The sequence below is a fragment of the Scomber japonicus genome, chromosome 16, assembly GCF_027409825.1.
Source record: "Scomber japonicus isolate fScoJap1 chromosome 16, fScoJap1.pri, whole genome shotgun sequence".
NCBI lineage: Eukaryota > Metazoa > Chordata > Actinopteri > Scombriformes > Scombridae > Scomber > Scomber japonicus.
This window is the reverse complement of record NC_070593.1, coordinates 24967273-24989125: the sequence shown is the minus strand read 5'-3', so window position 1 is coordinate 24989125 and position 21853 is coordinate 24967273. Positions and strand designations below refer to the sequence as shown.

The 21853-nt window shown below is 39.1% G+C and overlaps 2 protein-coding genes across 2 annotated transcripts; both read left to right on the top strand.

Moving 5' to 3' along the window:
- The first annotated feature begins 1905 nt into the window (after positions 1-1905).
- Positions 1906-17237, top strand: wdr35 (WD repeat domain 35). Its single transcript, XM_053335033.1, has 28 exons — positions 1906-1929; positions 2031-2148; positions 3238-3309; positions 3408-3500; positions 3587-3715; positions 3877-4010; positions 4605-4770; positions 4880-5025; positions 5318-5443; positions 6433-6618; positions 6845-6880; positions 6988-7048; positions 7912-8056; positions 8439-8508; positions 8787-8840; positions 8937-9046; positions 9140-9359; positions 9475-9555; positions 9801-9937; positions 11479-11682; positions 11832-11978; positions 12607-12739; positions 12883-12993; positions 13761-13925; positions 14164-14304; positions 15548-15704; positions 16240-16477; positions 17087-17237. The coding sequence occupies exons 1-28, from the start codon at positions 1906-1908 to the stop codon at positions 17235-17237; spliced, it is 3555 nt and encodes a 1184-aa protein (XP_053191008.1).
- Positions 17238-19658: 2421 nt separating this feature from the next.
- LOC128374819 (potassium voltage-gated channel subfamily S member 3-like) lies at positions 19659-21141 on the top strand. The gene has a single exon (XM_053335034.1). The coding sequence runs from the start codon at positions 19717-19719 to the stop codon at positions 21046-21048; it is 1332 nt and encodes a 443-aa protein (XP_053191009.1). The 5' UTR covers positions 19659-19716; the 3' UTR covers positions 21049-21141.
- The last annotated feature ends 712 nt before the right edge of the window (positions 21142-21853 follow it).

Genomic DNA, 21853 nt, shown 5'->3' with positions numbered 1-21853 from the left:
AAGCCTCAACCCATGAATATAAAACAACTAATCTCTTATGCAACAAGATGTTTGTTGTTACCCTTCTGATGGCATTACTATACAGAAAAAACCCAAGTCTGAGCCAGCTGGCCTACAGCAGAGTTACATCATAATGAATTACTGTAATCCTTTACATTGATTCCTAAAATATTTCAGGAAAAGAAATGTAGCCTATTGCACAACATTGAATGGTACTTTTCTGTTTGTTACAAGTAGCCTACATTTGTTTTTTGGAGAGTGGGAAAACAACATAGGGAGTTAAAGGATGATTGGACCGCTTCAATACTTAAATACTCACTTAATACACACACAATACAATACACACTCGTGGCAAAAGTATTGGACCAGAGTTTCTATTAGCATTCCTGATCATGAAGACAGTTTAAATTTTTCATTGGATTTATTTCTGGATCGACATAGCACAACATACAAGGGATAACATGTTAAAGTCAAAGCACTGACTTCCAAAACTACAACAACCTATGCACTATATCTGAAACAAGGATTTTGAGTTCAGTTCTTTGACAAATTGAAACAGTATCTCAATGAGTAGTTATTTCCTCCATTCAACACACACGTACTGTATTTATATAATTCATCACACAACCATGGCACACATATTAAACAAAGTTAAAGCATTATTTATAATAAGGGTCTTTCTGTGTAAACTGGCCATGTTTATGGCATATTTTGATGCTTTTGTGATAGAAAACAACTTGTCTGTATAACCTGTTTTCTATTGTAAATATAGTTGCACATGGACAATAAATATTCTGAGACAATGGATCCCATATAACTGTTGTATTGTGTGTTTTTACCCTTAGCTTCCAAGACACTTTTTATATATGATGTGGACTTTTAGCATCTTAACACAAATCATTCTTGTGCAGAATTACTTAAAATATTGAAGTACATCTACTCCACTACAGTTCAGAGGGTCACATTATAGTTTTAATCCACTATATTTATTTGACAGATGGCTACAAGTAACTATAGATTTAAAGTTTACATTAAAAAAAAGAGATTCACCAATAAATATTGTTAATATTAAACTGATGGTAGCCTACTCACCATTTGATTTATGACCTTGTGAAAGACTCTAGTATTGCTGTAGAGACTGATAAGGCACCTTACCAACAAATTGGTGTTTTGTGCTATTGGGATATACAGTTAATATTGACTAAAGGATTTTGAATAGAGGACTTTACTTAAAATGAGGTACCTTTTAGTAAGTAGGCTTAAATAGGCTAATATTTCACCATACTTTTATGGACTCAGTTTTGCACTGGCCAACATCAGATATATTTATACATGGTCAGTTTTGTGACATAGTGTTACAGTAGTTCCAATTAAGTGTAACGTTGTGAAGCCAAATAACATAAAAGTAGCTTTTCCTCAAAACTGGAATCAAATTAGAGTACAAAAAAATTCGCGCGAACAAGAAAAAACTACACCTCCCATAAAGCCCCTTCAATCCCAGCGCTTCCGGTTTACGGTTACCACGGGAGACCCAGGGAAGCTACAGCCTCTGAGTGCTGGAGTCTGTCTACACATGAGACGAAACGTCGCGCTTGACACGTTTTCACATTAAAATGGTCTAATGTTATTTAATATTATCGTTGCCGGACTTTAAATATATTACGTTACACATAAAGTTAACCGTCTTTTGTACTATAGTTGCTGTGTCGCGTCAGGTAGTCAACTAAACGCTAGCTAAGCTAACGGTACAGGCTAACGTTATATAGACTACTTCGAGGCCAGAGGATGTGGGTTGGAAAAGTTGGCCCACTTTAGCTGTCTGGTTTGATAATTTAGGATAGTTGGGCAAGTGTCTTCACTTATGTTAATAAATATAACAAACTTTGGGTTGACGTCATTACCATCATGTTTATCTATCTCAGCAAGAAGGTGAGTGCTGCACAACAACCTGTGACACCTCCTGTGTTACTAATAATGTTAAATAAATGAAGGTTAACATGTCTTTGGCTGTCATTTCCTGCGTTTTATAGATTGCTATCCCCAACAATATTCATCTGAAATGTGTGTCCTGGAACAAAGACCAAGGCTTCATTGCTTGTGGAGGAGATGATGGTCTCCTGAGAGTGCTCAAGCTTGAAACTCAGATAGGTGAGTTTAGGGTGTGGAGTGAACAGCCTGCACAGCCCTGAATCACTTTCATCATTCCCAGCCAACACATGGATAGAAATGCATTATTTTGCATGAGAGTGAATACCTGGCAAACTGCATAAATATCACACATTCAATACACAGTGCACACACAAGTTGTAATGTTTGACCAGTGAAATATTACTGAATCAAAAAGGACCCGCATGCCTCCTAAAATCACTGCAGTACTGTCACAGTGTCCACATGTCTCTCATGTGCCTGCAGACTAGCTCTGGAAACTCTTATTGAGTGGTTGGGGTCTCTTTTATATGCTTGGTAGGACTTGATATGACATAATAATAATAATAATAATAATAATAATAATAATACTTATATGTCATAATAATATTTTAATGAACAAAAATTCCATTCTAGCCCAAGGCCATAAGGACAATGGGCAAAATTGGTAATCTGGCAGATGTTTGAAGAGTGGCAGCATAAATACTGAGTTGTTTAAATGTCCACTGCTGATTGTTTCCCTATACTGTGAGTGCTGCGTGTGCCTGGTTTCAGGCATTTGCATCAGCCATATTGCGTTTCCCTGCTCACATTGTTGCTGTTATGTTACTTAGTGTCAGAATACAATTGGCTTAAATGATACTTCAAAAACCCAACATTTTTGGCTCTGGTGAATAACGTCACATACATTTAGGTATGTGTTCAAGTTTATTTGTCGCAGTCTGAGCAGTTATGTAATACCCATGTGATTGAGATTTGAGGGTTTTTGAAACAACAGCTCTTACAGCTTGTAAGAAATCTTCTGAAACTTTCAAAACCCTTTTTGGCTCAGTTCTGGTGCCTCGGTGTCCAGTCACTGTAAGTAGAAACAGTAACACCTTGTCCACTCCATCTGTTTATTGGTTATTATGATGAACACCAAATATAGAAAAATGACAAATAACAAAGTTACAATAAACTAAAATACTCCGATACTACATGTTGGTACTACATCAGCCTTTTTGACACATCTTTCACATTCCCCTCACCGAGAATAGTTTGAACATTGTTGCTGTTCTGAGCCTGATCTCTTTCCCTGTACTTTCTCAACAGATGATGCCAAAGTTAGAGGACTTGCTGCACCCAGTAACCTGTCAATGAATCAGACTCTAGATGGACACAGTGGTGAGTAATACAGTATGATAGCTACTAAACCTTTTATCATTAGAATAGTAGTACAGTAGTAGTTGTAAAATATCTGACACTGATTATTCCACTTGCAGGTGCAGTACAAGTAGTTACATGGAACGAACAGTATGAAAAGCTGACTACCAGTGACCAGAATGGACTTATTATTGTATGGATGCTTTACAAAGGTAATTACTGCAGTCTAACTTAAAGTACAGGTTGTCTTGGAATAAATGTAGTTTTTATAGTCGTTTGTCTTTGTTTGTTTCGTGAGGTGCGTGGTACGAGGAGATGATCAACAACAGGAACAAATCAGTGGTGAGGAGTATGAGTTGGAACGCTGATGGTCAAAAGATCTGCATCGTATATGAAGATGGGGCGGTCATCGTCGGATCTGTAGACGGTAAACAATCTTACAACATGATTACTAAAATATAATTAATCACTTAGGCTCCTTTGACAAGGATTGCTTTGTTCAAATACTGTGGGTCAATGGAAATGAGCACATACAGAAGGATAAAGACCTTTTTTTTTTCTTTCCTTTTTTTTCCTATTTTTTTGTAGGTAACCGGATTTGGGGAAAGGAGCTAAAGGGAAATCAGCTTGCTCATGTGGCGTGGTCACCAGACAGCAAGATCCTCCTCTTCGGCATGGCCAACGGGGAAGTCCAAATCTACGATAATCAAGGGAACTTTATTGTGAGGGCACAAGCTTATGTTAAATAGTAATGTCATGGTGTCTTAGTATGCACTCATGTAGTACTAAATGTCTTCCCTACTCTATTGGAAACAAACTTTTGGTATTTTGATAGCTATCAGAGGGCATCTTATCTGACAAAACAGTAGTCTCTTTTAGCCTTTTCATGAATGAACATGATCTTGTTTATGATCCGCAGATATATGCAGGATTTTAAAATTGGTGACACAGAAAACACCACACTTATATGAAATGGATTTAAAAAAAGTTTAATTTGTTCTGTAAAATGTTGCTATTCTGAACATACAGAAAAAATACTCCTGAAAATAGAGCTGAACAATTTGGAAAAAAATCTAATTCTGATTATTTTGACTGATACTGCAATTGCTATATGATATATGATATCAGAGAGAATGATAAAATGTACTTTATTATTCTCATTCTCATTCTCATTGAAAAACATATTGAAATGATTATGGTTTGATTTTTATGGGGATATGTACCAAACAAATACGTTTTCTTCTCATTCTGTCACATTGCTTTTACTACACATTAGCTTATGTTGTTTTTTTGGTGATATTTGTCTTGTGTTTCAGATGAAAATGACCATCAGCTGCCTCACTAATTCCACTGGCGCCATCTATATAGCAGGTATCCACTGGTACGCAGGAACTGGGGGTTATGTTGAACCAGATTGTCCATGTCTCGCTATCTGTTTTGATAATGGAAGATGTCAGATCATGCGCTACGAGAATGATGAAAGTAAGCAACCTAAAAAATAAATAAATAAATAAAAATCCTGGATAAGATTGCAGTGTGTTTTCCAGTTTACACTTAAATGAAATGTTTCTTTTTCTTTTTTTTCCTGCAGACCCAGTGTGTATTGACACTATGATGAACGTGGTCAGCATCCAGTGGAATCATTGTGGCAGCGTGCTGGCAGTGGCAGGCTCCCTCAGAGCTGCAAATATGGACAAAGAATTCAATGTGGTGCAGTTCTACACACCATTTGGGGAGGTGAGAGTGATGTTCCCGTGCGTAAGGTTGTACACATTAAAATCAGATGTAAATTAGACATCATTGTCATAAATAGCATAGACATAATATGCTCTACTAAACAATGAAATGCTTTGCACTGCTAGTTTCTTTGTTATTGAACTGTGCTTCATTCTTGAGCTGTTGAGCTGCAAAATAGCTGCTGAGTCATTGGTATTGATTAAAAAATATCTATCAACCCTCACTCTCTGAAATTCCACACAAAGATAAAGATTTAAAATGTGTATCTTAAATGTTTTTTGTGTTTGAACAGCATCTGAGAACTCTGAAGGTACCCGGGAAGCAGATGTCAGGAGTCGGCTGGGAGGGAGGAGGGCTGCGTATTGGCCTGGCTGTGGACTCCTACATCTACTTTGCCAATATAAGACCAGATTACAAGGTATATGCCAACACCTGCTGGACTGAAAAACAAGACGGTCCAAGGTGCTCTTTTTCCTATTATTGAAATAAGCTTAGAGAAAGAAACAAGTCACTGGCATAAGTATGTTTAAACACACTAGACAGCTTTAATCTCACAGGCCAGAATTAATAATATACTGATATTGAAAATGATCACAAATAAACAGCATGTCACGTTAATATTAATCAGCTACACCTGTCTTTTAAATAAAAAGTCTTTCTTTTGGTTTATCATGGCTGTTTTTCCAGCACACACAAGACAGTGAATATACAAAGGTACAATTCAAAACAAAATAATAAAGACAAGTGCAGGGTACAGTGTAGAAAAAATACACACAAATACATTGATCAGTGTGTTAAGGTTTGTACTCGACCTACAGTACAACCAGAAAGCAGACAATGAATTGTCACCTACCTTGGCTGTAACTTCTACTTTTTTAAGTTATTGTTCAATATTACAACTGATAAAGGAACAAAGGAGTTTTTAAATTGATTCAGCATACACCTCTGAGCTGTGTGTCTTCTACCTGATGGTAACTGCTCTTATTCAGAGTACTGTAAATACAGATAATGTACATAATGTAAAGAGGGATATTAGTCATAATAGAGTAACAAGATGTGACCAATTACCCTCATTAAGTAGTGTTAAGATAATTACTCTCTACTCTGTGTACTGTCAACTCCAACACATTTTCTGAATTACATTCTTTGAAATATTTAATGGATAGTTTAACATTATGACTCATTTTCATTGCCTGAAAAACAGTTAGTACTTAGAGCGCAGTAGCTACTGCTCCTATCTGCAAGATATGAAAATGTGTGTTTTATCTGATAATTATATTTACATGGTTGAAAAGAATTGAGGGACTTTCCAGTATGTGGTTTTAAAGGTTGTTGACTTGTCTATGAGCACATTAGAAAACTCACATAAAAGGTGAATCTCATCAAGTCTTTCTTGTTTGTGTACAGTGGGGCTACTGTTGCAGCACAGTGGTGTACGCCTACACCAAGCCAGAGCGGCAAGAGTACTGCGTGGTGTTCTGGGACACCAAAAACAACGAGAAGTTTGTCAAATATGTTAAGAGCTTAATGTCCATCACCACATCAGGGGACTTTTGTATCTTGGCCAGCAAGGCAGACAACACCCACCCTCAGGTAGTAACACTATCAGATTATATGTTCCAACATAATGATATTTACCACACTGCAGGTTGAGTTTATGTGCTTGTTACTTACTGTATGACTCAGACAAGCTTATCTATTGATTCTGACAAATCTATTCTAAGCCTGTTAGTAGAATTAGAGACAACATAGAGATCTAGTATCACTATTGTTTCTCTGTTGTCTTTCATCCTGTTTTTTTTTAACCATTGTTGCACAGGAAGATGCTGAGTTAGAGTCTGGAAGTCATGCAAGGGTAACGTATGAATTAAAAACCACACAATCAAAATGAGGACTTTTTCTTTAGATATTAACGCATACATTGATCTGTAAAATAATCAAGCACTGCTGTGTGTTTTTCAGTATGTCCTGATTCTGTGCAACTCCATTGGGACTCCATTGGACTCGAAATACATTGACATTGGTGAGTTTGGTGTACACGTAGGTAGATTAATATTGTTATGCCTCTGAAATTACATTACTAGTTAACACACCCTTAAAACTGAACATACCCTCCACCACGGTATGTGTCCTGCAAGTTTGCATATATAGAAGTAAAATCTTCAGGTATTACAGCAGCAAGTTGGTGAAACTCCTAATTTACCATTAGATTGATGTATTTCTTCAAGCCAATGTGAGAGATCACACCCTCTGTATGAAGAAATTGTGGTTGGCCTTCCGCCTCCTTCCGCCAACAGTTACATCTCTCATGGGCCCACATCATCCTATAGCAAATAGATAGTGAGCACCAGGCATCTTTATATCTCACAGATGTTCAGCATTCCGTTTCGGCACAACATGGCCGAATGTTTGCTGAGGAGTTCGGGCCAAGACAGTTCAAAGAGTACAGAAATGAAAGGTTTCAGTGGTCTGAAAGGGTTCCAGATATCCCACCTTGGTTAAATAAAAGGAGAGGGATTTGTGAAGTGTACATTTTCCTGGAAGTGAGTCCTTCTGTGGCCTCTCGGTGGCTTTTTTTTTTTTTTTTTTTTTTACCAGGCCAGTAAAAGAGTGTGTGTCTTTACAAATATACTACAAGAACACCCCAGGACTTTGTTGTTGGATTAAGTTCACACAGACAATAGTTCTAATAAATATTCATATGTATGGTTACTGTGTGGTTTTAGATGAACAAGAGCCCAAACAAAGGTTTAAGATGTTTTTGATTGGTGACCTTGGTAACGGAAGTCCTCCACGTCACAAACTTGATGCCAGATACAGTGGACATGCATGATCTTGGATACAAATAAAAACCTTCTAAAATATGTGTCTTGTCTCCTTGGTCAGATCCACAGTTTGTCACCATGACCAAGACACATGTGATCGCTGCATCCAAAGAGGCTTTCTACTTGTGGCAGTACCGAGTGGCAAAGAAATTAACTGCCTTGGAGATCAACCAAGTGACCAGAACTAAGAAGGAGGGAAGGGAGAGGTGAGGTTTAACACTTTACCAGAGTGGAGCTGGAACTAAAAACTGGAAGTCACTGAGTATTTAACAAAGCCAAATTGGTGGATTGGGGAAGAAATACAACACCCATTGCCAGGACTTAGAGTACACATCAAGCAGATCATGGAAAGTTACAGGAAGGCAAGATAACGACAAGGTTAGATTCTATGAGTGAGTGGCAAAACCTGTAAAAGGATTCATTCATCTGAATGAAATGCCACTGAGGTTCCAGACAGGCTGGGCATGACCTAATGTTCTGCCAGGGCTATCCTAGCACCTGGACCAAAAGTCCCCTCAGTGGGTAATTATTTGTCTGGCTGGCTGTCTCCAGCTCTTTCTCATTTGTCTTCACTTCCTGCCTTTCTAGGGTCTACCACATTGACAGTAATCCATCTGGATCCCATGACACTAGTCCAGATTTTGCAAAAGCCTTCACAGTAAGTGACATTTTTATTTCACAGGCACAAAATCAAAAATCTAGTTCATAAATTCACGTCTGAAGCATTTTCAGTAAAGTATGTAGGGGATTTTGGCTCTTCATCTGCAGTTTATGAATTCCTTTCTGTCTAATTCATTCAAATAAATACTATATCATAAATGGCCATATTTTGACATTTTAACATTATAATATGTTTATTATTGGGGGTAATGAAGTCATAGTTCTTCTACAAAGCACATACAGCGTCATGAAGTGTATGATTCTGTTCTATTCCAGGCAACACGAGATCCCATCTGTTGTATTACAGCAACAGACAAGACACTGATTGTGGTTTGTACATCTTGTTTTTTATTATACAATTTTGAATGATGCAAAATGAAGAGTAAAATCAAGGTAAAGTCTCTTCTGTTTTATGTGTGCTCACAGGGCAGAGAGTCTGGCACTATCCACAAATACAGCCTCCCAAATGTTGTTCTCATCCAGAAATACACTTTGAACAACAGAGCCTACTATCTCTCTTTGAACTGCAACTCCAGGCAAGTACACATTGGTGTTTTTTGCAGATTTAAGTAATCTTTTTAAAGAAATCCGTCATGAATCATCTCAACACAGATCATTATTTTCTTTAGTCGACTGGCCATAATCGACATCGCAGGCGTGCTGACTTTGTTGGACCTGGAAGTTCGTAGCTCCACAGACGACAGCACTGGCAATCAAGCATCTGCTGGAGATCCATCCAAGTTTGAGCGCAAGGATGTTTGGGACATGAAGTGGGCAAATGACAACCCTGACCTGTTTGCTATGATGGAGAAAACCAGGATGTACGTCTTCAGAAACCTGGACCCAGAGGTGAGTGGAGTGTCTAGTGTTTGTATGATGGTTAAATGGTATTAGACGTACATTGTCTTATTGTTCAATCTGAGTGTGATTATTGTTGCAATTTTTTATCGCATCTTTAAAACAGGAACCCATCCAAACATCTGGATATATCTGCAACTTTGAAGACCTGGAAATCAAATCTGTCCTGCTCGATGAAATCATGAAGGTAAATTTGGTGTTATTTGAGTCGCGACAGAATCACACAGATAGTGTATAAAGACTTATTTTCTTATGGTGTTAAGTAAAAGATCTATTTTGCATCTTAAGTATCGTAAAGCAGAAAGATTTACAATACTTTGGTAACAGCTAGAGATAATAGGCATGAGTTTTTATTACCTAGAAATGATTCAAATGTGTACTTTCTATCTGCTGATTGAATGAAACATTCACTTATGTAATGCTTCCTTCTAGGATCCAGAGAGGCCGAACAAAGACAACCTCATCAACTTTGAAATCCGCTCCCTGAGAGACAGTCGTGCTCTGATTGAGAAAGTGGGGATTGAAGATGCTTCACAGTTCATTGAAGACAATCCTCATCCAAGACTCTGGTAAATGCAAAATTGTTGTGCTTTTGATTCATGCATGGGCATTGGTTACATTTTCAAATTTAAAGGTGCACTATGCAGGATTTGTCTGTTGGTGTTTGTAAACACACAGCATTTCAAGGTTTGCCCCTATAGCTGTGGTCGAGTGAGCTAAAGAGTGAATGAAGAGAGCGAGCGGCGTTGGTGAAAACAAATAAGTGAATCAGATAAATATTATATTCTTATTGTTTCAGAGTGGTTACGTTCCAAGCAAATACAAACAAAAAAACACCTCCACACAACCCTGCATGATAAATTCTTTGTCCACATAGCTGGATTTAGTGTGAATGCAAAGCTTCATCCTGTTCGCTGTGGTTTCTCTGCTCTGCTCTGTGTTTTTGTGTGTGTGTGTGTGTGTTTTTGTGTGTGTGTGTGTGTGTGTGTGTGTGTGTGTGTGTGTGTGTGTGTGTGTGTACTTGTATGGCTATCAGCCCTGACCTCGGTCAAGCAGACACACAGACCTGCTGCTCTTTGATACAGAGAGAGAGAGCGGAGCTAAACAGAAACGGAAACATAGATGTATCCTGGTTGCTACGCTACGAGTCCCGACCTCATACCCTGTATGCTGTCACTGGCTGGGGGCTGCGCACCCATTACTCAAAGGTTGACTTCCAGAAATGTCCTGAACACCGCAAGATAATAAGAAGATAAGAAAATACACACAGAGGGCAGTATTTTGTAGATACATGCACCGACACCAACTTCTAGTGGGTTATAGGTGATGATTGAAAGGGTTACTTTTGTATGAGTCTATACATTGATTTTTAGGAAAATCCTGCATAGTGTTCATGTTAAGACTTTATTTTTTTGGTTTGTTAGTACAGTCATGTATTAATTATTCTGCTGGATTTCTGTTGCAGGAGAAAACAAAAAGTTTTAGGTAGCTCATTCTTCTTCAATCAAAATATAAACGTTTTCATGAACTGCATATATAGGTGATAGAGATACATGCAATTTAAAATTATTTACACGACAACCAAAGATTGCACCATATTTTTTACATCTTCTATATTTGAGATAAAAGTGAAAACTAAATAGCTGATATCACTCTGATATTTTCCATCTGAGCATATTATGTGTGCAGGTGTGGGAGGATGATGGCAGTGTGAGTGATTTATAGTGAGTCTTTTGATGCAGCACTGTGACAGCTGTGGTTTATGTGTGTTCTCTGGCTGACATGCCACTTTTTGCAGCATCCCTCAAAATCTGACAACTTCAAGCATGGTCCTTCCTGTCCAAGGAGTCAGTTCCAGTCTGATCTTTGCACTCTAATCAAGTCATTGAGTAATTGAATGTGATATATTCATTGTATACAGATGATTGGATCACTTCTTTACTGATTTACTGTTAAAAGTCATTAGTGACTACATACAGAGGTTGACTTCTAGCTCTAAAGCTCCATTCCAGTTTAGATCTCAATTAATCAAAGTAGGATGGGTATAGTGATTTCCACATATACATCATGCCATTTAACTGCCCCCCCCTCGCTATTATCACCCTGTCAGGCGTCTGCTGGCTGAGGCGGCCCTCCAGAAACTAGACCTGAAGACGGCTGAGCAGGCCTTCGTCCGTTGCAAAGACTACCAGGGCATCGAGTTTGTCAAGCGCCTGGGCAACCTGCAGAACGAACCCATGAAACAGGCTGAGGTGGCAGCTTACTTCAGCAGGTTTGAGGAAGCTGAACGCATGTACCTGGACATGGATCGCAGGTACACTGAGCCACATTTGTTGATAACATCATCCCCTAATGAATTCAGCTCTTGTTTTCTCTCTGATTTCATCCTGGTGTTACTGTACAAGATTAATTGCCACCATTTTTCAGGCATGATGGTAACTGGATGTTTGTCGTTGTGTGTAGGGATCTTGCCATCAGCCTCAGGATCAAGCTGGGAGATTGGTTCAGGGTGCTCCAGCTGCTCAAAACAGGCTCTGGTGACTGTGATGATGCTCTGCTGGAGCAGGCTTACAATGCCATTGGAGATTACTTCGCTGACAGACAGAAGTGGTACTGGGATTTTGTTTAGCCTTTTTCTCTCATTATCTGTTTAGTGTATTGTAATACTGTATAGTTTTCTCATGTCAGAAGTGCAATCTACTTAGAGTTAACAATTACACTTTTATTTAACCCTCCATATTTAGCCTGCACAATAATAACAGACTCCACCACTGATCATGAAAGCTACTATAATGAGGGTTAATTAAATAATTTAAATACATTGAAAGACTATTGCAGACAAAACATGAATAGTGAAGTCCGAAAAAATTGGGTTTGGATTTCATCAAAGACTTTTGACTCAAGGTCCACTTACTGGGATTCTGTGGCCTTCATCAACAGATAGTTTGGTCATTTGTCTTGAGAGTAAAAACAATATTTATAAATAAATGAAACCTTCATTAATTATACAAATACTTTAGAGTTTCACATTCATATTGAATATGAAAGCATATTTTAGATGATTACAACTGTTACGTTATTTTATCAACCATTCATTATCTGTTTATAGGAGTTTTAGTTGATACATTTATCAATTAACACATACAGTGTCTGTTTACAACTATTATAGCTTTGTATAAATGGTTTATTCACTCATTAAAAATGATCAATTGGATTCAGTATCGATTCTTTTTTCCAGGATCAATGCAGTGCAGTACTACCTTCAGGGTCGTAACCAGGAGAGGCTGGCAGAATGCTACTACATGTTAGAGGACTATGATGACCTTGAGAGGATGACCATCCTGCTACCAGAGAATCATAAACTTTTGCCTGTAAGCCATATGTTCAAGATTGATCACCAATATGAACTGTTTAATATTATCTATGAGCTTTATGCTGTAGTTTCACAGCTCTATTAATATACACCAACTCTACAGCATTGCATCTACTGCCATTTTCCACCTCTATGTCACAGGAGATTGGTCAGATGTTTGCCACCGTGGGCATGTGTGAACAGGCTGTGAACGCCTACCTTAAGTGCAACCAGCCCAAAGCTGCCGTGGACACGTGTGTCCATCTGAACCAGGTGAGAGACAGACGGAAAACTTGTGGCGCCTGTGTTTCAGAGTGACACACATGGCATTCTCTCTGTGATCTGCAGATAATAAACACACTGCTGAACAGCTTTGGACCACAGCGGACACTTTGGCACCTGCTGTCCTCCCACTCTGGTCCTCTTCCTGAGTGATGTTTAGCCCTGGAGTGTGAAACCTACACACAAAATGTGCTCTTTCAATGAACATTTTTAACATTTGGTTAAAGAAAAATGGTTGCTTAGGTGTTGAGGTTGGAGACAGGAAATGATACGATTATGTGGCTGCAGGTAAACTGCACCTGCTGAACTTTGGAAGAATGTCCTGCCTCATCTGACTTCAGTTTAAAGGATGTTAAAACTGTGCTTTAATTGACCCGGTGTTAATCCAAAAAGAGAGTTCATTAGAAATCGTGACTTCGTCCTATCCAGGCTGTTCCTCCTGCTGTGTTAATGCTACGTTTTTGACATTGAAATGAACCAGCTGTCACTAACCGTTTCCACTTAAGCTTCCTGTTGCTATAGATAGATCTAAAAAGACAGTGTCCTTTCATGTCTAACTGTTGTGGTTTTACCATAAGTAAAATGTGCAGCTGCAGGGTTTGAGTGCTTGTGTAAGAAAGTCACTTCCCTTAAAAAGTCGCTCACTGTCTAATTTCAAATGAATCCTGCTTTTAAGATCACATTATGAACAATATTATGATTATTATGCTGCATGCTGTAGTAATTATGTTGTTTTTTATGTTGCCATCGTCCCACAGTGGAACAAAGCAGTGGAACTGGCCAGGACCCACAACATGAAGGAGATCAAATCTCTTCTTTCCAAATATGCTTCACATCTTCTTGAGAAGAATAAAACTCTGGAGGCGGTGGAACTGTATCAGAAAGCACACTATTTCCTTGATGCAGCCAAACTCATGTTTAAGGTGAGCTTGTTTTTCTATAAAGTTGGAAAAAATGTTGAACTTGTGAACATTTTAAGGAAGTATTTATACAGTATTCATGGATGTTTTTCAAAAAGAGAGAGAAAGACTTAAAAACTTGGTCCTGTGTGCTTCATGCAGAATAATAAAATTTAGGCATTTATACACTATATAGCAAATTAATTGCTGGAATTAATTGTTTGTGAGAATATATTATAGTATGTGTGGGTGTTGTCTACAGATAGCAGATGAGGAGGCGAAGAAAAGGACTCGACCGCTGCGGGTGAAGAAGCTTTATGTGCTGGCAGCACGTCTTGTTGAAAATTACCATGAGCAGATGAAGACGTCACAGCAGACTAAAGCCAAAGGGAAGAAGTCTGAGGTACCTGATACAATAAACTTTTTATACATCTATGCTATTAAAATATTTCTCTTATTTAACTTTTTAATTTTGCTTGTGAACTATTTTAGAGCTGTGCAAAGGCATTGTTAATTTATAGTAAGATGAGATATACTGCAGTGGTTCTCAACCTTTACGAGTGGTGACCCTCACATCTCAAAACAACATGAATCTTAATTTCACTTCTGTCAGTTCTGCTTAACACAAGGAAATAAGATGCAAGTTTCACAGCAGACCTTTGTTGATGGATCACAAAATAAATGACTCGGTATAGCATTTTAGTTTGCATGTGGTGATAACCAGCCAGCTACTGTACAAGTTGAGATAAAGCTTGTACCAGTATTGACCACAAGAGGGCAGAGAAAGCCCATGTCTGTGCGAAAGTCTTCATGTCCTGCTGCAGGTAAACAGTCACCTGAACACTGAACTGGTGACAAAGCAAAACAAAAATAATCAATAGAAACATTGTTCTAATAAATGAAGAAATGTGTTTATGGTTCTTTAGTTGTTCAGACCTACAGTTATCAGATTTTCCACTAGAGGGTGAGTCAGAAACCAAATAAAATTTAGGGAGTGATACATTTGGGTTTAATCTGAAATCTTTCTTCACTCAGTGATGTTGTGACATATCAGATAGTCAGATTAGCTGCAGCGTCAAATCAGTAACTGATATCCTATAAGGACGTGTGCCACATGATAAAAGACTTCTGTGAAGGCTGCTCTCGTGTTTTCTTGCTCCTCGATCCTCAGAGTAGAAATAAGTGACGGCCTGCAAGATGGTGGACCAGAACAACTTCTGGTTCAAGTAAGGAGCAAGGAAATGATGTTGGGGGTGTACCCTCTGTCTGTTCACTCAGTTTTTGACGGACTTCTATTTGAAGGCTTGTTGCCTAATAGTCAGTTCATTACGTACCCTCACACATTTTAGTGGGATGGCTGGGACTGCTTATTTGAACAAAACAACTGTACATAGCTGCACATAGTGATGAAGTTACACCATTGGCCAGCTGAATGCTGCCACTTCCTACATCTGTTTCAAATAAAAAGCCCTGTAACATTTTATTAATCCAGTCATATACTAGATTTTGACCTAGTCTTGTGTTCTCCACAATCATCTGGTAACTACCAGAAATTAGGGGGGTCACAACCCCCAGGTTGAGAACCACTGATATACTGTACTGTATACCATTTTACATGTCATTCATTTACTTCATCCTGTAATTAGGCAACATCTGCACTTGCTGGGCTGCTTGAGGAAGACGCAACCCCTGAAGACAATAGGATTGTGGACTCTGCGTGGCGTGGAGCGGAGGCGTATCACTTCTTCCTGCTGGCTCAAAGGCAGCTGTATGAAGGCTACATGGAGAACGCCATGCGAACAGGTACCCCATCACACAGGACAATTCCCCATATTAATAATTAAAATTCTGTGTTTTTCCATACCATCTCAAAGACAGCAGCTTAATACATGAGCTGTAATTGTTTTATTTTGTTCTCGACATATTTTTGAAGTAATTATTTTCTCATTTGTAACATTTGTACACATCAATATGTTATTATCATAATACTTTATATGCCTACTTTTAGATCAATCTCCTTAAAAGTTATACAAAGAAATAAATCTAGAGAAAATTCCGGGACAACGAAATCGCAATAATGATTTTTTCACTACAGTTGAAGCGGCATTACACTGACTTTCACTTTAGGATCAAATTTAAAACATTCCATTACCTACATGGCAGTACATGTCGAGCCCAGGGTGCAATGCTGAACTATTAAACTGCTACTTTAATGTCTGTGTTCATCTGACTGTGTTTAGTGTCTCCTATTTGTCCCACTGACATAACTTACATCTAAGGAGACTTAGCTTTTTTAGATTTCCTCATCATAGCAGTGTTTTCAACTCATTCTTAAAAGCCCTTCACCTCCGTGAGTATGAGGACATCATCCCTTCAGTGGAGATCTACTCTCTGCTCGCCATTTGCGCCTCAGCCAACCGGGCTTTCGGCACATGCTCACAGGCCTTCATCAAGCTGGAGTCCCTAGAGAGTCTGGAACCTGAACAGCGTCAGCTGTACGAGGATCTGGCCCTGGAGATCTTTACAAGGCACGCCCCAAAGGACACCCGCATCATAGAACAAAGCTCATCAGAGGGGTGAGGGACCAATGAGTTCATGTCTAACTATGGCTCCAGACACTGATGGGAGGAACAGTTCCAATATCATTTTCTATGTCAGTTTGAGTGCAGCCTGTTCTCCCTACATGTGTTTAGCTTAGCTCAGGTGATGAATGCAACAATACAATTCATGCACAACTGTACATTTAGCATATAATAAAGGAAGTAGTTTAAATTGCTAACATTAAAACATTTTTTATTTTCATTTATTTGCATGTATACTGAATAATATTTGACATATGAAATATTTTCTGTGATGGATTCTTTTTTAATAGGCTTATTTTAAAATATTAGACGTGTTAGAAGTAGAACTAGACAAAAATATCCAAATTAAATTACAGTTAAGTGTATCACTTAATTGGAAAGTTGACCAACAGGCCATCTGAAACTTTTTGTCAGCCATTAAAGGGATAGTTTGCATTTTTTGAAGTGGGGTTGTATGAGGTACTTATCCATAGGTACTCCTAAACTGACTATGGATAGCTACCTCATATAACCCAAATTCAAAAAATGCAAACTATCCCTTTAACCCATCTGTTAAAAATCCTTAAAAAACTTCAACAAATTTTGTTTTTTTCCCTCTTTTAGGTCAGAGGGAAAGTCAGCTGCATGCACTGTGACAGGCCTACCGATCTCACAGCACCACTTCTGGATGTGCACTGTGTGTAAACACGGCGCTCGAGAGCAGGAGATCAGCAAATATAACTGCTGCCCACTGTGTCACAGTCCTGTAGCCTGAAGATCAATCCCATAAGACACCACATTTCACTGCACTGAAGTGTACTTTCATATATGTTTCTTTTTTATGAGTTTGTCTGTCTAATAATAGTTAAAAGTATTTTAAGCCATCGTAGGTTCTCTGACATGCTTGTGGGAGAGGGCTTGGAGGGGTATGCAGTGGGTTGATGTCACTAAATCCAACACACTATTAACTATTACACTATAACTATTTTTATATGGAAGTCTACAGTAAATAAACTGTCAACACAATATATATTGGATATTGATTGGATTTCATTTTTCGGAACATTTAATGTCATGTGTTGCATTCTTGACCACTGTAGACAATTCTCAACAGCTAGATGTTTTGAAAAATTACCAATCAATGGCAGCATCGTCTTCAGTGTTTGCTGATAACATCACTGCACTCAGAACTGTCCTTCACAAGTAAACATCTGAGCTGAGCAGTTGTAAGGAGCTCTTAAGTGGTGTATCTGACAACCAGATTAAATACCTCTTTAAGTGGGGTATGTCCTCTGCTGGGTCAGTTTACTCAATGATGAGGGAAGCACTTTCACATCTGTGGACTCAAAGGTCTGGTTTTAATTTATCCTGCAAGCGGAAAACTGTCAATACATCAGGATGTTTCGACCATCCAAAACAGCTTCATTACAATAAATCACTGCTGCTGGATATAACAAAAGTTAATACATACATCCTCATGCAGTCATTATATTAGTCTTGTTGTTTGCTGTTTGGTTGTCATTAAGCCATGCTGACCTCTGATAGTCTTCTTCTGCCATCTGCTGTCAGTAAATTGCATTACTGAGTAGGATACAGCATCTGGAACAGTTTTGCATATTGTATATTTTCTGTAGTGAGTTACCACTGCAGCATTACATGGCTGGGCTAACAGTAAAAAAATGTACACTTTGCATACTGTGTATTCCTCCTCCTAAGTCAATCGTTGGGTTTGCAAATGAATCTTGATTAAAATAGTTCTCTATTCTCAAGTCATTAACACTGCTTCAGTGTTGCATACCCATAATGTCCAACATTGGGTGTGTGGTGCACTTATAAACTGGATTTACTATCACTATAGTTGTGTGGTTTTATGTGTTTAAACCATTTAATTGAGTAGTTCTTGTGCCTCATGCTCCTCTCTGCTGTTGGCCTTTTCCATTAGTTTTATGCTTATTCCCCAAAAGGTTTATTCTCATTGGAGACCAAAAGTCAGCACAGCAAACCCAAATGCAATGAAAATATCCACACTAACGAGGAAACAAATGAGAATTGCGCAACCAGCCCCTGTAGAATAATGTGAGCACTTAGCCGGAACAGTCATAAAATATTTACAATCATACATTTGGCACATCTTAAGTGACCCGCGCACTGGTGTCACTCAACACATTCAAAGTCTACTGTGTAGCCTGTTAGTTCGTGGGGAGGGGGGGGGGGGGGGGGGGGGGGCGGTGTGTGATCATCTGTCCTGCTGAAGGCTGCGTCTCGCCCTGCGCCGCCGGACTCGCACACCTCACAGCGCCGGACACCGCGCACTGTAACTAGGCACAGAACATCTGCTCCACGGGCACAGCATGGACAGGTAAGGTGTAAAAAACTATCTGCAGTTTCTGTAACTATTAAGAGAAGTTTGAACTAGAAGTAATAGTTTTCTGGCTGCGATCATGGACAATTGGTTAATTATAGTTATTTTGTGCACAATTTTTTTTTTAACACGCACAAAGTCTCCTTTATTTCTCCTCAGTATTTTTGCTTTGTTATGGTTCGCCATGAAGTCTTTATTAAGCCGACAACCAAATATGTCAAGTCTGACCTTGGCTTGCTATTCACTGCAGTTTGCGTATAACACTGTAGAAGTAAGAGAGTGCAACTCCTTTAAAGCTACAAGCAAGACTGACCGCAGTTATTGATGACCTGACCAGAACTAAGCCAATGTATGTAAAGAATATTGGTCATGTTAAACTGCACTACTGGTGCACTTGCTGAACTGTTTGTGGCTATGCGCTGAGCTTTCAGTGGCAAAAGCATTTAATTCACTGATTAAGTTCTTGCGTTAATTTCTGCAGCTGGTTTTGGACATTATCTTAAAATGTTTGATAATGTTCACAGCATGCAGTATTTATGCAGTCATGTTGTCATGATGTGTAACATGTTAACAGTGACACAAATGAAAGTACAAATGTTTCATGTCTATTGGAAACATTCATTACATCCCCTCATTGTATTCTTAATAGAAATAGAAAAGGCTCAGCCAGTGATCTGCTGTCATTTAACCATACCATTACAGGGTGTCACAGACACCCAGATGCAACCTACTACTTGACAACCATGATGTAATGCATGTCAATGTGATCAGATGACATACTAGAGTGTAAGAGGTGTACTAATCCCAGTTGCTTTTTGTACAGGCAACGGACCCTCTGAGATTTTCAGTAAGGACAACTTCACTGTCTCCAGGAGCTGTTCATTGTTCCATCATGGTGTACGGGCAGATCTTTCATCGACACAGCCCTGATGATTGCTTCATTAATGTTAATGTTGGGGGTTTCAAACAAAGAATGGAACACAACATTCTGAAACGGTTCCCTCAGACACGTCTGGGACGTCTTCTGTGTTGCAGCTCCAAAGAAGCAATCCTGGAGCTCTGCGATGACTTCAGTCCCTCTGACAAGGAGTACTATTTTGACCGCAGTCCTCATTTTTTTTGTTATGTTCTGAACTTTTACCTCACAGGCAAAATCCACCTGGTGGATGGGTTGTGTGTAGTCTCCTTTTGTCAAGAAATTGAGTATTGGGGCATCAAGGAGCGTCACCTCGACTTCTGCTGCAGTAGCAAATTTCATGAACTAATGGAGCTTTCTGAGGATAAGGGCTGGGATCAGGGGAGTGAGGATCAGCAGCTCCATAGCTCAGACTCCTCTATTGATGAGCTGTCTGCTTTGGACGACGACATAGAAATGTTTGATGGCACCTGGTGTGCAGACATCCGCAGAAATATTTGGATCCAACTTGAGAATCCAGGTTACTCCACTTCCGCCAAAGTGATGGCGATAGCATCCTTAACTGTTGTCATTGTCTCCATTGTAGCCATGTGTGTCCACAGCATGCCAGACTTTCATCAGGTGGACCTCAATGAGAAGGAGATTGAAAACCCAGTGCTGACCTTCTTCGAGAACTTCTGTGTCCTGTTCTTCTCTACAGAATTTATTCTTCGTTTGACTGTTGCACCATCGGCCAGGAAGTTCTTGTGCAGCCCTCTCAATATTATTGACTTAATGTCAGTTATGCCATTCTATGTCACTTTGGCCTGTGATATAATGGACGAAGGTGAGAACCCAGACCTTGAGAACGTCGGTAAAGTGGTGCAGATCTTAAGGTTGATGCGAGTGTTTCGCATCCTAAAACTGGCTCGCCACTCAGCTGGTCTACGCTCTCTTGGTGCCACACTGCGACATAGCTCCCATGACATCGGACTTCTCATCCTTTTCTTGTCTGTTGGCATTTCCATGTTCTCTGCTCTCATTTACTGTGTAGAAAAAGAATCTCAGGAGTCGGAGCTGCAGACTATCCCCATTGGCTGGTGGTGGGCCACCATTAGCATGACTACGGTGGGATACGGGGACACCTTTCCCGTTACACTTAGTGGGAAGATCATAGGAACACTGTGCATCATCTGTGGACTGCTTATCGTGGCGTTGCCCATCACTAACATCTTCAATAAGTTTTCCAAGTTCTATGAGAGGCAAAAATGCTTAGAAAAGTGGAAGAATGTTACAGAGCCATCCAGGTTGCAATGTCAAGAACTTTAATTCAAATTCATGTATCATGCATAACTTATAAGAAGAGAACTTCTAAGGTTTAGCCACACAATATACAGGAACAAATTTGGTTTAAAAAGTCTTCCTCCTCTGTTTTGACAAAACTAATCGTTTAGCATTTTGGGAAATACTTTTATTTGCTTCCATATGAAGCTAGGTTTGTGTCTTTGATACGACTCACATTTTTGTTAGCTAAAGACACTGAAGTGGTAACTGAAGCCAGTAACCACTTAGCTTAGCATAAAGACTGGAAACTAGGTGATATGGTTAGCCCTGCTAAAGATTAATTAAACAAACAAGGTATAAAGTGTTAATTAGTGAGCTTCTGGCTTGCTGGTAGGCCAGGCCTCCCCTTTTCCACTGTTTGTTAAGCTAAGCTAACCAGCTCCAACTATATATTTTGTGTACATGTATGAGAAAGGGTATCTTTCTTCTTCTCTTGCACTCAGCAATAAAGTAAACTGTTCCTTCAACAACATTGACTTCATTTTGTGGACAAGTCAAGACGAGTGTAACACCCCCTTTTCAAGCCATTAAATGTGCTTCATGAGACAGCGCTTCATTTTGTACATTCATTTGTAGTAGGATTTTTAAACTCCACATAGTCATGACAGTGTTTTGTAGTTCTCCTTTCTCCGGGCCAGTTTCCATTCCCACCATGATGTTTCAGTCTTCATCTGTTATTGACCCATGTGTCTTGTTGTCACATTGCTGTATTTTGTTTCAAAAGGCTTTTAATTGCTTAATCCAGTGAGAGGCCCCTAGCTGATTGCTGGGTTATCAGTGTAATGAGTTC